At 47.7% G+C, this 14238-nt stretch overlaps 1 protein-coding gene across 11 annotated transcripts in view; it reads right to left on the bottom strand.

Annotated features, from left to right (window-relative positions):
• tenm4 (teneurin transmembrane protein 4) overlaps positions 1–14238 on the bottom strand; it is a 139119-nt gene that overhangs the window by 62539 nt on the left and 62342 nt on the right. For 5 of the 11 annotated variants that reach the window (XM_023807297.2, XM_072701254.1, XM_072701255.1 and 2 more), the window contains 4 exons: positions 5123–5363; positions 2951–3025; positions 2602–2700; positions 1128–1363 (listed from right to left, as the gene is read on the bottom strand). In XM_023807297.2, coding sequence (XP_023663065.1) covers positions 1128–1363; positions 2602–2700; positions 2951–3025; positions 5123–5363 — 651 coding nt within the window. The remainder of the gene's footprint in view (positions 1–1127; positions 1364–2601; positions 2701–2950; positions 3026–5122; positions 5364–14238) is intronic. The other 6 variants (XM_072701258.1, XM_072701262.1, XM_072701261.1 and 3 more) reach the window with 3 other exon arrangements.

Raw genomic sequence — 14238 nt, 5'->3', positions numbered from 1 at the left:
ATCTGCAGCTTCACAAGGCCAACAAGAGAAGCCGTGTCACGGAGCAACAGAGGAAAACGGAGTCCTAGTCAAAACATCCGTCACAGCCGCAGTACGCGGCTTCATTAGGCAGCCCAGCCGGAGTCACCAATTACGGGGTTCAATAATTAATTGCACTTGAAGTTAAATATATTTTTCTCATCACCGTTTAATTAAACACGCTCCTTATTCCTGATTTTAAACCCAGATTTCAGGTTTCCAAAGTGTTTACTTGTGGTGCACAGGGGAGACGGTCTCAGATTTCCATCTTTTTGGGGTAATTACATCGCGTAATTTAGCTCCATTAACCTAGTGTGCTTCTCTGGCTCACTGCCAGGTCAGAGCGTGCTCCACGTCTAACTGGAGGTGTGCTCAATCTCCCCGTGCATGCCTGGGATTTCAGCTCCCCCTGCCCCGCCCCAGTCTGAACAGAGCACAGTGTATTTAAAATGTACGCTATCTCTCCAGGGACGGCCCGTCCGTCTTACATCACATACGGCAACAGGCAGGATAGCAGCTGGATCTGGGGCATCCTGCGTCTGCAAAAACCTCAGGAAGTAAAGCCCGCCTGACCCAGACTGGAGTACCTGCTGTGTTTATGCTTAAGAGAGTCAGCTGGGCCACAGTGGGAGAGCCAGAAGGATATTAGGTCGCGCTCACATGTTGGATAAAATACGCGTTTCCATTTGGCTTTTATGGTTTAATGTCACTTTCTTTCAGGGATGGCATCCTGACTGAATAACAAGGACTTTCGATGGATCCCTATCGTTGAGCCCCAAAACGTACCCGCAACGATCTATCTATGTAGAAGCCCAAAGCACATTTCCTACTTTTCTGCGAAAAGTAAAACTACACAATATCCCTCAGATTAATTCGGTTTCACTCCATATCGTCTTGCAGCTGCCTGTTACCCAGGGAAGCGGCGTGGCACCTCTGGAAGGAGACGCGGGAGCCGGGTCACTGCGCACTGCGCACTGCGCGGGAAGCGTGCCGGATGCGTGTTTGTGCTGAGGAGCGGCGGGTTTGCTGAGCCCTGTGGACGGGAGGGGGGCAGGCCAGGCCTCTGCCCTCGGGGGAAACGACGGGGACGGGGGCGGAAAAACACTCACCGATGAAGTAGGCCAGCAGGAAGACCAGCATGGCGGAGATGAGGATGGCGCCCAAAGCGGCACACTTCCAGGTGCAGTACTGATAAGGCTTTTTCAGGCTGAAGGTGGGCCGCGAGAAGGTGCTGCGGGGCAGCGGGCGGGGCGGGGGGGAGTACACCGTGCTGGAGGTCAGCGGGTAGCCGGGGCTGGTGGTGCAGTACATGGGCGAGGTGCCCCCAGGTTTGAACAGGAAGTGTCTGCAAACGGAACACAGTGCTGCTGTACTTAAGGGCTAATAGCTGATCTCTACTGGGCGGGGGGGGGGGGGGGGCACACCGCACAATCTGTGTCAGAAGTCCTGCCTCCAGCCCCCCAGCCCACAGCAACAGGGTCACTTGCGTCTGACATTTACAGACTGTTTTAATGGACTGGATATGGATGCGAGTACAGATACAGGGCGTATGACACGGGGCACACATGGAACCACCTGGAGGCACATTTCCTGACAGGGAGCACAGGTGGGGGGTGGGGGGGGCTGAAACTGAGTGGATTGTCAGGCATGGTCTGATGACAGTCCCGTATGATGCCTTAGGAGACCCCTGCTGTTTATGAAAGAGGTCACTTATGTAAGGGGCTTTACGTAACGAGCTGAGACTGTAATGCCCGTCGGTCTGTCTGACACTGTCTGTCTGTCCGTCTAACTGCCTGCCCGTGTCTGTCTGTCCGTCTAACAGTGTCTGTCTGTCTGACACTGTCTGTCTGTCCGTCTAACTGTATGTCTGTCTGATACTGTCTCTCTGTCCGTCTAACTGCCTGCCCGTCTAACAGTGTCTGTCTGTCTGACACTGTCTGTCTGTCCGTCTAACTGTCTGTCTGTCTGACACTGTCTGTCTGTCCGTCTAACAGTGTCTGTCTGTCTGTCTAACAGTGTCTGTCTGACACTGTCTGTCTGTCCGTCTAACTGTCTGTCTGTCTAACAGTGTCTGTCTGTCTGACACTGTCTGTCTGTCCGTCTAACTGTCTGTCCGTCTAACAGTGTCTGTCTGTCTGACACTGTCTGTCTGTCCGTCTAACTGTCTGTCCGTCTAACTGTGTCTGTCTGTCTGACTGCCTACCTGCCTGTCACCAATCAGCAATTTGGAAAGTGTGTTGCAAATATAAAATAAATTTGAAACGTATTCTAAATGAAAAGATGAGCTTTTCATGCATTAGCCACTCACAGTACCAATTCTTCCGTAACTGTGATAATAGATCCAATTAGCTTTGGTACACGGATCGTATTTAATAATTCACACACTGGCATTAATAAAGAGCTTTTCAATCCCGTTACCAAACCATGCCAAAAAAAATAACGGCACAAATACGATATTAGAGGCAGTTGTGGCGAGAGCAGCTCGTGATGTTTATGTGGAACCACATCACTAGGGGCCAGACTAGAGCAGCCTGCGGACAGCACACGCAGAGGTGGGTCCGAAGGACGTGCTGTGCCACGTACCCGTCGCTGCGCTCGACGCCACGGCGGCCGGCCGCCAGACTGTCCATCTCAACAACGCTGGCCGCCAACGTTTCTATCAATGTCTGCTTTGCTACTTTTCTATGCAGAGATGGGAGAGATGGAAGGTGCTGGGATGAGATAAGCATGCAAGAAGACACACAGGTGTGGGGAACGACCAGCGAGAGGAGACACCTACGTAGTCGACACACAAGACAATACGGTGAAATGGACAAGGATGTCGCGGCGCGGACAGCTGTGCCGCCGGCGTGTCACTCGCACGGTTAACATCCAGCCCCCGCGCTGCCAGCCTTGAAGGGCGGGGTCACCAGCCCACCGCAAAGCCCCGTACCTTGCATTGAATGATCCCTGCCCTTTTCTGAATGCCTCTTGCTCTTCTCTGATAAACAATAGAGTATTCTGGCTCCTTTGTGGTCGAGGTCAGAAGAAAAAAAAGGCATCGCTTTCAATTAGCCGTCAGGGGTCACAGTACAGTTCAACAGCACAAAGCAGAGCGTGTAACACAGGTTTCACAAAGCATACAAACGCTATAAACGACACATATGTCACGCATCTGACAGCGTTGCTGATTTGCAGAAGCAGGCATACAATATAGGGGAGAAGAGTCAGGGCGAGCCGCACGTGTCACGCGGTGCCTTCTGGGAAATCACGCTCCGTGACACTGCAGAAATGAGTCCCTGTCACACAGCGATAGGACTCATCAGCTTCAGGATTGTTTGCATTCCGCCTGTCCCCGTTCTCTGCTCGAGCGATGGCTGCTACCTCTGATGCGGGCCAGGGCGGGAGAATTCGGATCTTAAACGAAGGAAAGGATCTTGACAGGGGGTAGAGAGAGCCTAGTGACGGGCCTTTCTCTGGTGGCCAGGTTTAGCCACAGAAGCGCAAAATTTATCAGGACCAGTCTGTTCCCTTTATAAAACGGCAGAGCAGAGTCATTATAACGCCATTAACGACATCAAAATGACAGAAGATGTTTCAGGGTCCTTGTGGACATTGCTAATGGCTCCCATTTTTTTCCAGCGGTATCCTAATAATTGATGGTATTCTGTGAAAACGGTTAATTCACATCACTCAGACGCATTTTTCCAGTGACGCCCTACTCCTCTCTCGCCATCTGTTTTTTACTCCTTTGGGTATACCTGTGCCTTGTATATTATTCCAAGTTAATCGTTCATTACACCACTGACTGTCCCTCCAAAACCAGCATTAATGTTCATTTTCCTGTTGACTGGACCATCTCAGATATCCGCTGGCGTGAGGGGAACAGTCTGAAATCCTGTAGCCGGATTAATCGTCCGCTAAATTAACTCAGTAATTCTCTTGTCAATTTAAGTCTCTTTGGAGGCCAATAGTTATTGTACGGCGGCGAGCGTGAAAAAGGGAGCGAGAGGAATCCCATGGCCTGGTCGCAGTGAAGATCTCAGTGGTTTTTCCCCATCGCTCATCCGTAAGTGGCCTCATCCTGCTAACGTTGGCACTGGCAGGCAACAGGAGTCTAATTTGCTCTGCTTGGCTACAGTGTGCCAACGAGCTGTGTGGGTCTGAAATGCCCTCTAAATCCAGCCTGCTTCTCGTGGGGCGGGCAGGCAGCCTTGTATCTTTGCCCGGCGTCAACGAATTCTCATCCCCGTACTCGGGAACAGCCCCTCAGAATCAAATTAATCGTACAGACGCCTTTCCACTTAGAACAACACTCAACTGATCTACTTCACATGACAGCCTCCTGTTGAGAAATATGGTGGGGGAACTGAAAGTCGATTGATATCAAATAAATAAAAGCCAGATGCCTGATGGGGGGGGGGGGGAGGTGCAGCCTCGCAGGCAACATGATTGTAATTACACAGCTGAAGGAATTCACTGCCTTCCAGGCTGTTAGCGTGCTAACTTTCCAACGGAAAGAAAAACAGTGTTTTTCTGTTGCACAGCAAAGCAGGCAGGATGGAGCCCAGACTGGAGGAAACCCGTCTGAAATATTGGGGAAACATCTTCTTTAGTGGTGTCACAATGAAAAGCAAAATCCACATAGCAGACAGGAAAAAAACGACAGGATTGGCCAGCAGGACTGACCTTCTGAAACCATGACATGGACACAGAGGTTTGGTCTCCAGGAGTGACCTTCTGAAACCATGACATGGACACAGAGGTTTGGTCTCCAGGAGTGACCTTCTGAAACCATGACATGGACACAGAGGTTTGGTCTCCAGGAGTGACCTTCTGAAACCATGACATGGACACAGAGGTTTGGTCTCCAGGAGTGACCTTCTGAAACCATGACATGGACACAGAGGTTTGGTCTCCAGGAGTGACCTTCTGAAACCATGACATGGACACAGAGGTTTGGTCTCCAGGAGTGACCTTCTGAAACCATGACATGGACACAGAGGTTTGGTCTCCAGGAGTGACCTTCTGAAACCATGACATGGACACAGAGGTTTGGTATCCAGGAGTGACCTTCGGAAACCATAAGATTAACACAGTTCATTGAGGGGGTCTTCCTCGGTACCTAGTCTCCAGGGGTATGTTGCTGTTGAGGAGCCAGTTGTCCTGGGTGCTGCCGGACTCCTGGACACTGGCTGAGCCCTCGGCAGGGACAGAGCCGTCTGTCGGGGTAGGGCTGGGGTTGCTCCGTGGAGTGTAGTTCCCCCTGTTGAGAGAGTTGGCAGAGGCCGCGTGGTGCTGACTGGGCGTGTGGGAGTGGGAGGGCGGTGGGCTCCGGAGTCGGGGGTGGCTCTGAAATGTACCATCTAGAATATGGGGGGGGACACAACACACAACAACACAACAGTTAGTGCCATTTTATTCTTTGCACTTCATGTTACCTAAATCAGTGCTGAATATCCCCATTTACGGTAAATTCACTGTTTATGTATAAGATATTTTAATAAAAAAATAAAATGTTTTTCATTATTAGAAAAAAACTGCCAAACATGTCCAATCTTTCCCATGATTCACATCCTCTGCTTGTCTTTCAAACAATGAGTATCCTCCTCCGCTCTCCTTGGGGGTCGTAACACCCCCGGGACTGCAGGGGGCGTGGCGGCAAAACTACAATCAACTCTTAGCAGTTACAATCTTTAACCACACCAATGGACGACTGAGTTCATACTCAATTAAATATATGTCATTTTCTGTCCAATTGGATCTTAAGAGATATGTGGTGTCTATGGTTCAGAAGTAGCGGGATCAGAGTGAGACCCGGCGGGTTTGCCGTTAGCGAGCAGCCAGCCTGCAGCGCCATGACTCATGCTGGCCGCATCTCCGCGTGAATCGGTCTGCTCAGGCAGCAGGTGTGCTGGGCGTTGCGGGGGGTTAATAGCAGCCCTGAGCCCCCCCCCCCCCCCACAGGCTGTTTACCACAAGGCATCAGGAAGACTGCCCCTCCAGGCCACACCCCCACCATTTAGATCAACAAGATCGGCCTGGAAAAGCTCAGGATTTTTTAGGGTACATCAGAGCCCCTCTGGCCTTGAGTCTATGTTCTCCAGCATGGGGCTGAATGCTACCTCACTTTTGCCTGTGAACCGTTAGCTCGCCCCCTGCAGGCCATGAGGGCCATTGACGGCCATGTCAACGCACGGTAATCGCGCACGGTCAGGACGAGAACATCGCTTTGTGCAAATGCCTATACGTTTCTTGCCCCATTCCATTTGATCTCATGCCCATCTGATTCGTCATGAGTAGAAAATGTCCATGTTTTGACATTTTTAACTTGATGGATACTGGTTTAAAAGATTTACCCGCTTCGGTACAACAAACCAGTCAATAATATCTTTGCTTCAGCTCACCAGGCACTAGTCCACAAACAGTTTTATTTCCTATTTGGGAGCTGCTCAACACTGACAACCTTGCATGGCTTGACAGAGTTCAGTGATTGCCTGCCAAGTGTTCAGAGATGGGTTCACGATGTTCTGAACTGGCCTCTGAGTGCTCAGAGTTGGCCTCTCCGTGTTTAGGGATTGGTCCACAGTGTTCAGAGCTGAACTCACCACTGCTATTAGATTGTCAGAAGCAAACCCAAGAACACAATGCAGTAGCAACTGGAGAAAGAATCACAATCATTGTCAGACCCAACATGCCTCCAGCGAGGTCAGACCCAACATAACTCAAGGTCACTCTCAGCACGCTAAGGACAGCATCAGAAGACGGGGCTCCCAAGATTCCTCGGTGTGCTCCTCAATGAGAAAGTTAAAGAAGATTGGAATTCACACTATTTTCACCCGTTAATGGAGTCGGCTCTTTCCCGGCGAGCTGCAGCACAGCCCTACAAGAAGAGAGACATTAGCATGCGAGGCAGCTAGCGGAGTGCCACCGCACAGCATGGGCACACAAAACAAAATGCCCCTCAGAGTTTACACAGGCACCAGCGCAAACTGATCCCAGCATCTACTGAACACGGGAGGGGGCAGTACACATTCAGTACACTGCTCTTAATATGCAGAGGAACTGGCCGAGGTGGGACTCAGCTTCAGGTCTTCCTGAGCCGCACGGTCAGACAGCGGCGTGTGCCTCACCAGCCCGAGCTGCCGTACCGTCATGATGCAGACGGTATCATCATTTATCTGTTGTAACCAAAGTGGATTATCCTAAAGCACCTGAAAACCAGTACATTAGTACTGGATCACTCTTTAATGAATCTATAAAAATAAAAAATACATAAATCTCATGTATCGTCTGAAAAAGTAGCAAATCATAATAAAATGATGGTTGTAGTGACAAAATAACTGTTAGGCAGGATTGAACAGTAAGAATAACAGAAGCAGATGGTGAAGTAGATGACAAATAAAGTATTCTGCTAACAATGCAATGTTTATGGGTTCAAATCCCACATTATAACCTGTCAAACTATAACCTGTCTCTCTACTGTAAATTACTTTCAATAAAAGCGCCAGATAAATAAGTATTGGTATTACAATTGTAAAAAAAAAAAAAACAGTTTATCTTATCAGTTTACAATCACATGCAACTTAAGGCTTTGTAAACAGAAAACAGCCAAACAGTTTCAGTTGGAAACTTTGGCTCACAAAGCATGATGGGAAATCAAGTCGCCAGCTACAAATTTGCTACTGGAAGAAGGCGTTAACAGAGAGAGGTGTCGTATGAGCAGCTAGACCACCCTGAGCTCCCACCACGGGCTGCCTCACTAATGAAGGCTTTCTTATTACACCAATCAGCAGCTCCTCACTTCCAAAAGGAGAGTGACGAGCTGAGGAATGGGAACAGGTACCAGGAGGGGCAGCCTGACTGGTAAGCATGACAGAAATCAGGCTGAAAGGGAAGGAAACCAATTTTAAATAAAGTAATCCACAGCGTTCTGGAAAACCAGGAATAAGAGGTTTAAAACATTTCATTTACATGAAGTGCTCTTTAGCTTGTTCATGCCGTATAGTCAGTCTGTCAGAAGAGACTGTGCCCCTGATTTTCCTGTTTTGGTTGCTCTGGATATCGAAGTCAGTTTGTGAATTACAGCTTCTCAGAGAGAGAGTCAGGATGAGGGAACACAAATGTGTTACTGGTGGCAAAGCTCATATTTTACAAACCACCGCAGACAGACAGGAGACACTTATAAATGCTGGCTTGGATAATTATCCATGATTGCACGTTATTATGCTGCTCGGTCCCCAGTAGGAGATCCGTATTAAATCCACACACATACAAATGCACTGTGCAGCTACCAAGCATCAATCAAATTTACGTACTGTTAGATCCTCTGCAGTGGATCTTCTAAAGATCACAGAAAACTGACTTAATGACTCCTCCAGAACAAGAGACTGTTTACAGTCCATATTTGCAGATAACCTTCAGGAAGGCAAGACCCAGGGGTGCGTCCACCATTAGCTAAATGACACAATACCAGTCAAAAGTCTGGACTATGTTATTAACTTTATAGTCACAGACCTCAAGGTAAGTAATACATGTCAAAAATTGCAATGACCAAGAGCAGGTGTTCAACATCTCACAAATCTGTCACATTTTAGACTCTTCCATGACAGCATTGCAGACTCTTGGCATTCTTTCAACCAGCTTCCAGATGTAGCCTCCTTCTCCAACAGTCCTGAAGGAGTTTCCACGAGTTCTGGGCAAAAGTTGGCTTTCTCACTCTTTGATCCAACTCATCCCAAACCAGCTCTATAGGGTTTAGGTTGGGGGGGATTGTGGGGGCCAGGTCATCTGTCACAGCACTCCATCTCTATCCTGTTTCACAGGATAATACTTACTACATAACCTCGAGCTGTGCTTAGGGTCGTTTTATACTTTTGAAAAACACAGTAGCTTCAGTAGGTGTCTCCAGGCTTTTGACTGGTATTGTACATGCTATCATATTGCACTGGCTCATGTTCCCATTGGCCTGCTAGCGATGCCCCAGGCGTGTAGGGTGTGGAAGCATAAAAGGCCTCTGGAGGAAATGACTGGGAACCACACATTCGAACCTACAGCCCGGAAGGAGTCACAGTGGGTCATTACACCTTGCTTGGTGTCACTGTAACTGTTGTTTATGTTGTGAATTTAAAATTAAAGGGGTGTCTTAATTAGCAGCCCGTATCTTTTTAGCTGCTGTTTTCAAAAGCGATGAAACAAAATAAATTAACGGGATTACAAGGCAGCTGAAAGGATTTTTGGGGGTCTTTTCATAAACAGGATATACACACAGCCACAATACAGCATTTAGTTCAGTCAAGCCTCTTATTGAATCATTATTATAGTACTCTATTTGTGTATAAGTGGGAAATTAAAAACAGATTAATAATTAAACCAAGCCTGGTTTTTGATAGACTGAGAGTATTTGCTGATTCACTGACTAATTCACTAAAAGATCTATGGTTCTGTAAAATTAAAACTCAGAAAAGCTGCAGGCCTGAAACCCCAGTAATGACACTAATCATGTTTCCCGGCCACATGGGTTTACGGCTTCAGTCATTTTCTCTCAGGCAGCTTCACAGACACAGTAAAATGTAGTTCAAGGTCGAGGGTTTATTTTTATTGGATGGCATAACAGTCATGGTACCAGGCGGGTCCTTGAAGCAAATATTCATCCCATAACAAGAGGCTCAATGATCCAGCACTGGCACCTTGCCGTAGCTTTCGCTCGGCCACTGCTGATTGAACCCCCCCTCCCCCGTATCGTCTGGCGACATAAATATGGCACGCGAGATAAGACTTCCTATCTGTCCTCGAGAAAAGAGCGAACGTCGGACCCTGAAGCCACCTCCTGACCCCCTTCTTTGGTCGGGGCGCCCTATGGATGTGAGGACCTCAGGGAGACAAGCACGTCCCAAACTAATGAGCCCTACAAAAAAGTCACTAACTCAGGCCAGTGCCCGCGGCCGGCTGCGAATGCCCTTCAGCAGAGTTACGGCGTCACGCAGGCGAGCCAATCGGGCTCGGCGGATTAGACACGCCATCAAACTTCACAGGCGGCTGGCCCGCTCTCCGCGAGACACGTCCGGGGCGGGGGAGGGGGGGCGGTGGCGGCGTTAGTGGCCATGGCTATTCTGCGATAACTACACGCTCCCGCATCCCAAGCGTACTGCACAACACAGATGGTGTGCGTACGAGATGATGGATGGTCATAGGAATGCCACGGTAACACCGGCACCTGGAAAACAGCATTTAGCAACCAACTGGAGCGTGATCACATGGTCACAGAATCACCGGTCAATTAGCCTGCCCAGGCAGCCAGGGGAAGCGATTAAAGCCACACGGCAGACAAACGATCAAAGCACTCGTCAAGATCTTACCGGGGTCATGCATCACTAATTGTTCCACGCTGATGATGATGCATTAATACATTGTTAAGCGTCCCTCACGGAGGAGGGATTAATGCACCGTTAAGTCTCCCATCCGGCGGCCAACAGCCGGAAGCCCCGGCGCCGTTTTCTCTGCGAGGGCGAAGAGCTTTTTGTGCATGGGGGGCACGGGCCACGCCCAGCTGTTCTGCTGACCGGGGTGTTTATTTTTCACCCCCATTAGTGGCTCCGTGTGGGAATTCTAGCTGCCTTCACAGCATCCATTTCAGGATGCAGATCTGCAGAAAACCACGCCTGGTAGGTCAGCCTCCAGCATCCTCTCGCTACTTAAGTGACAAATTCCCTGCGAAGCAGCGCTGCATTACTGCCCGTCTGGACTCACTCGCCGGGGGCGAGACACACGCCTGTTATCTGTGTCCAGCAGCACTGTGTCAGTGTCCCTCTTGGGGTAAAGGGGAGAAAAACAGCCAGTGCGTTTTCATAGACTCCATAAAAAGACTTTCACACAAGTGATAAAACATTGGGCGGTAACAGGAAGGAAGGAGGGCCGCTCCGCCTACCCAGCTGATTGGCGGTAAGTGCTTTACAGGCTAAGGATGAGTATTGGCACAGATACCCTGATTCGATTTGATTTCGATTCACAAGCTAACAATTAAATTCGATCCGATAGGAATGAGATATGAAATACTATATAACAGCTTTCCATATTTGGAGTGATTACAAACGCTACCAACGGCAGATCCTGTCAGACCTGATCTCTGCATATGAAAATATATATATGTGACTTTCTGTATTGGAAGCATACAACAAAGTATTAAAGCAGCTAAGAAATACTGGCAACACTCAAATACTTAATAATACTTAATAACTCAGTTACTACTGAAGTACAAGTCATGTACAGATATAGCTGCTGCATGAGATACATCACTGTTCATTAATCAACAAACTTGAGGTCTGTATTTAAATTGTGTTATTCTTGACTTGTTCCTTCAGTAGTTCCTTAGTGGTTCAAGAAGTCTTACAGAATTAATAGATATAGTAACAAGTATAGTATCTGCTTGATAAATTTTTTTGTACTGTCTTTTTTCATTATTGCTGCTGTTTTCTCAAAGAATTTCCCCATTGTGGGATTAATAAAGTCTAATCTAATCTAATCTAATCTAATAAATCATGCGTCACGATTCATTAATGATGAATTAACATAAGTAACTAAGACTTAGTTTGGGGTTAATTAATACATAAGTAATAGCACAATACTATACTATAAAGTGTTACTGAAATACTGAATAGTTAATGACTACATAGGTAAGTCCCCAAAGAATTAGAATAATTGTGACTTGTTAATAAATTCACAAATACTCCACCCATATTATGGAAGAAAATTACCTTACAATTGTCTTTTGAAAGATAAAATTCCAAAATAAATTCCAAAATCTTGTCCTTATCTGCACATTGAACCAATGAGTCTTTCCAGATATAACTTCAAAATGTTCCTTGTGCTAATACTGATATTTCCGTTCAAACAAAGAGAAAGTGATTATTTCTGATGCAGTGAAATGCCTGCGGTTGGTCACTGGCAGGTCATTGGCCCAGCGCTGTCCTCCCAGAATGCACCTGTGGCTTACACTGCCTCCATGAATCTGTTTAATATTCGGGACGCTCCTCGGTAACCGTCGCTATGGATGGAGGAGCTCATTCGACATTATCTGGAAATTTGCTTGAATAACTTGGGATCCGCATCTCTGTACCGCGGAAAAACAGAGGAAAGGAAAGCGGGGAGGACACAGCGTGCGGCGAGCGGTAGGCAGCGCCACCACACAGTGCTGGGGTGTCCGGAGGCGCGGGGCCCGTGCTGGGAAGAGCTCCATTATGCCCAGTCAGTGTTCATACTCTTAAAGGCACACTGTGTAAGGGAGGCACCTGCTGGGCCCCTGGCTGCAGCAAGGGGAGGATCTAGCGGGCGGGAGTAAAGGGAAAATACTCTGCTTACAGTGTGTAATTCTGTACTTTGCAGTATGTACTTGTCATGTGTCAGTGTGTACTTATACTGCGTCATCCTGTCCTCTAGTGTGTACTTGTAGTGTGTCAACCTGGACTGTGCAGTGTGTACTTGCAGTGCATCAGCCTGAACTCTGCAATGTATACTTGTATTTTGTCATCCTGTACTCTACATTGAGTACCTGTACTGTGTCATCCTGTACTCTGTAGTGTGTACCTGTACTGTCATCCTGTACTCTACATTGTGTACCTGTACTGTGTCATCATGTACTCTACAGTGTATACCTGTACTGTGTCATCCTGTACTCTGTAGTGTGTACCTGTACTGTCATCCTGTACTCTGCAGTGTACCTGTACTGTCATCATGTACTCTACAGTGTATACCTGTACTGTGTCATCCTGTACTCTACATTGTGTACCTGTACTGTGTCATCCTGTACTCTGCAGTGTATACCTGTACTGTGTCATCCTGTACTCGGCAGTGTACCTGTACTGTCATCCTGTACCCTGCAGTGTATACCTATTCTGTGTCATCCTGTACTCGGCAGTGTGTACCTGTACTGTAATCCTGTACTCTGCAGTGTATACCTGTACTGTGTCATCCTGTACTCGGCAGTGTACCTGTACTGTCATCCTGTACTCTGCAGTGTATACCTGTACTGTGTCATCCTGTACTCTGCAGTGTGTACCTGTACTGTCATCCTGTACTCTGCAGTGTGTACCTGTACTGTCATCCTGTACTCTGCAGTGTATACCTGTACTGTGTCATCCTGTACTCGGCAGTGTGTACCTGTACTGTGTCATCCTGTACTCTGCAGTGTGTACCTGTACTGTCATCCTGTACTCTGCAGTGTGTACCTGTACTGTCATCCTGTACTCTGCAGTGTGTACCTGTACTGTGTCATCCTGTACTCGGCAGTGTGTACCTGTACTGTCATCCTGTACTCTGCAGTGTGTACCTGTACTGTCATCCTGTACTCTGCAGTGTATACCTGTACTGTGTCATCCTGTACTCGGCAGTGTGTACCTGTACTGTCATCCTGTACTCTGCAGTGTATACCTGTACTGTGTCATCCTGTACTCGGCAGTGTGTACCTGTACTGTCATCCTGTACTCTGCAGTGTATACCTGTACTGTGTCATCCTGTACTCGGCAGTGTACCTGTACTGTCATCCTGTACTCTGCAGTGTATACCTATTCTGTGTCATCCTGTACTCTGCAGTGTACCTGTACTGTCATCCTGTACTCTACATTGTGTACCTGTACTGTCATCCTGTACTCTGCAGTGTATACCTATTCTGTGTCATCCTGTACTCTGCAGTGTACCTGTACTGTCATCCTGTACTCTGTAGTGTATACCTATTCTGTGTCATCCTGTACTCTGCAGTGTACCTGTACTGTCATCCTGTACTCTACATTGTGTACCTGTACTGTCATCCTGTACTCTGTAGTGTGTACCTGTACTGTCATCCTGTACTCTACATTGAGTACCTGTACTGTGTCATCCTGTACTCTGCAGTGTGTACCTGTACTGTCATCCTGTACTCTACATTGAGTACCTGTACTGTGTCATCCTGTACTCTGCAGTGTGTACCTGTACTGTCATCCTGTACTCTGTAGTGTGTATCTGCACTGTCATCCTGTACTCTACATTGAGTACCTGTACTGTGTCATCCTGTACTCTGTAGTGTGTACCTGTACTGTGTCATCCTGTACTCTACATTAAGTACCTGTACTGTGTCATCCTGTACTCTGTAGTGTGTATCTGTACTGTCATCCTGTACTCTACATTGAGTACCTGTACTGTGTCATCCTGTACTCTGCATTATTGTAACTGGATTTTGTAACTGTAATTTGCATTAGCTCCAGACTCCTC

This window comes from Paramormyrops kingsleyae, chromosome 17 (genome assembly GCF_048594095.1).
Source record: "Paramormyrops kingsleyae isolate MSU_618 chromosome 17, PKINGS_0.4, whole genome shotgun sequence".
Classification (NCBI taxonomy): domain Eukaryota; kingdom Metazoa; phylum Chordata; class Actinopteri; order Osteoglossiformes; family Mormyridae; genus Paramormyrops; species Paramormyrops kingsleyae.
This window is presented reverse-complemented; position numbering and strand designations above follow the sequence as displayed.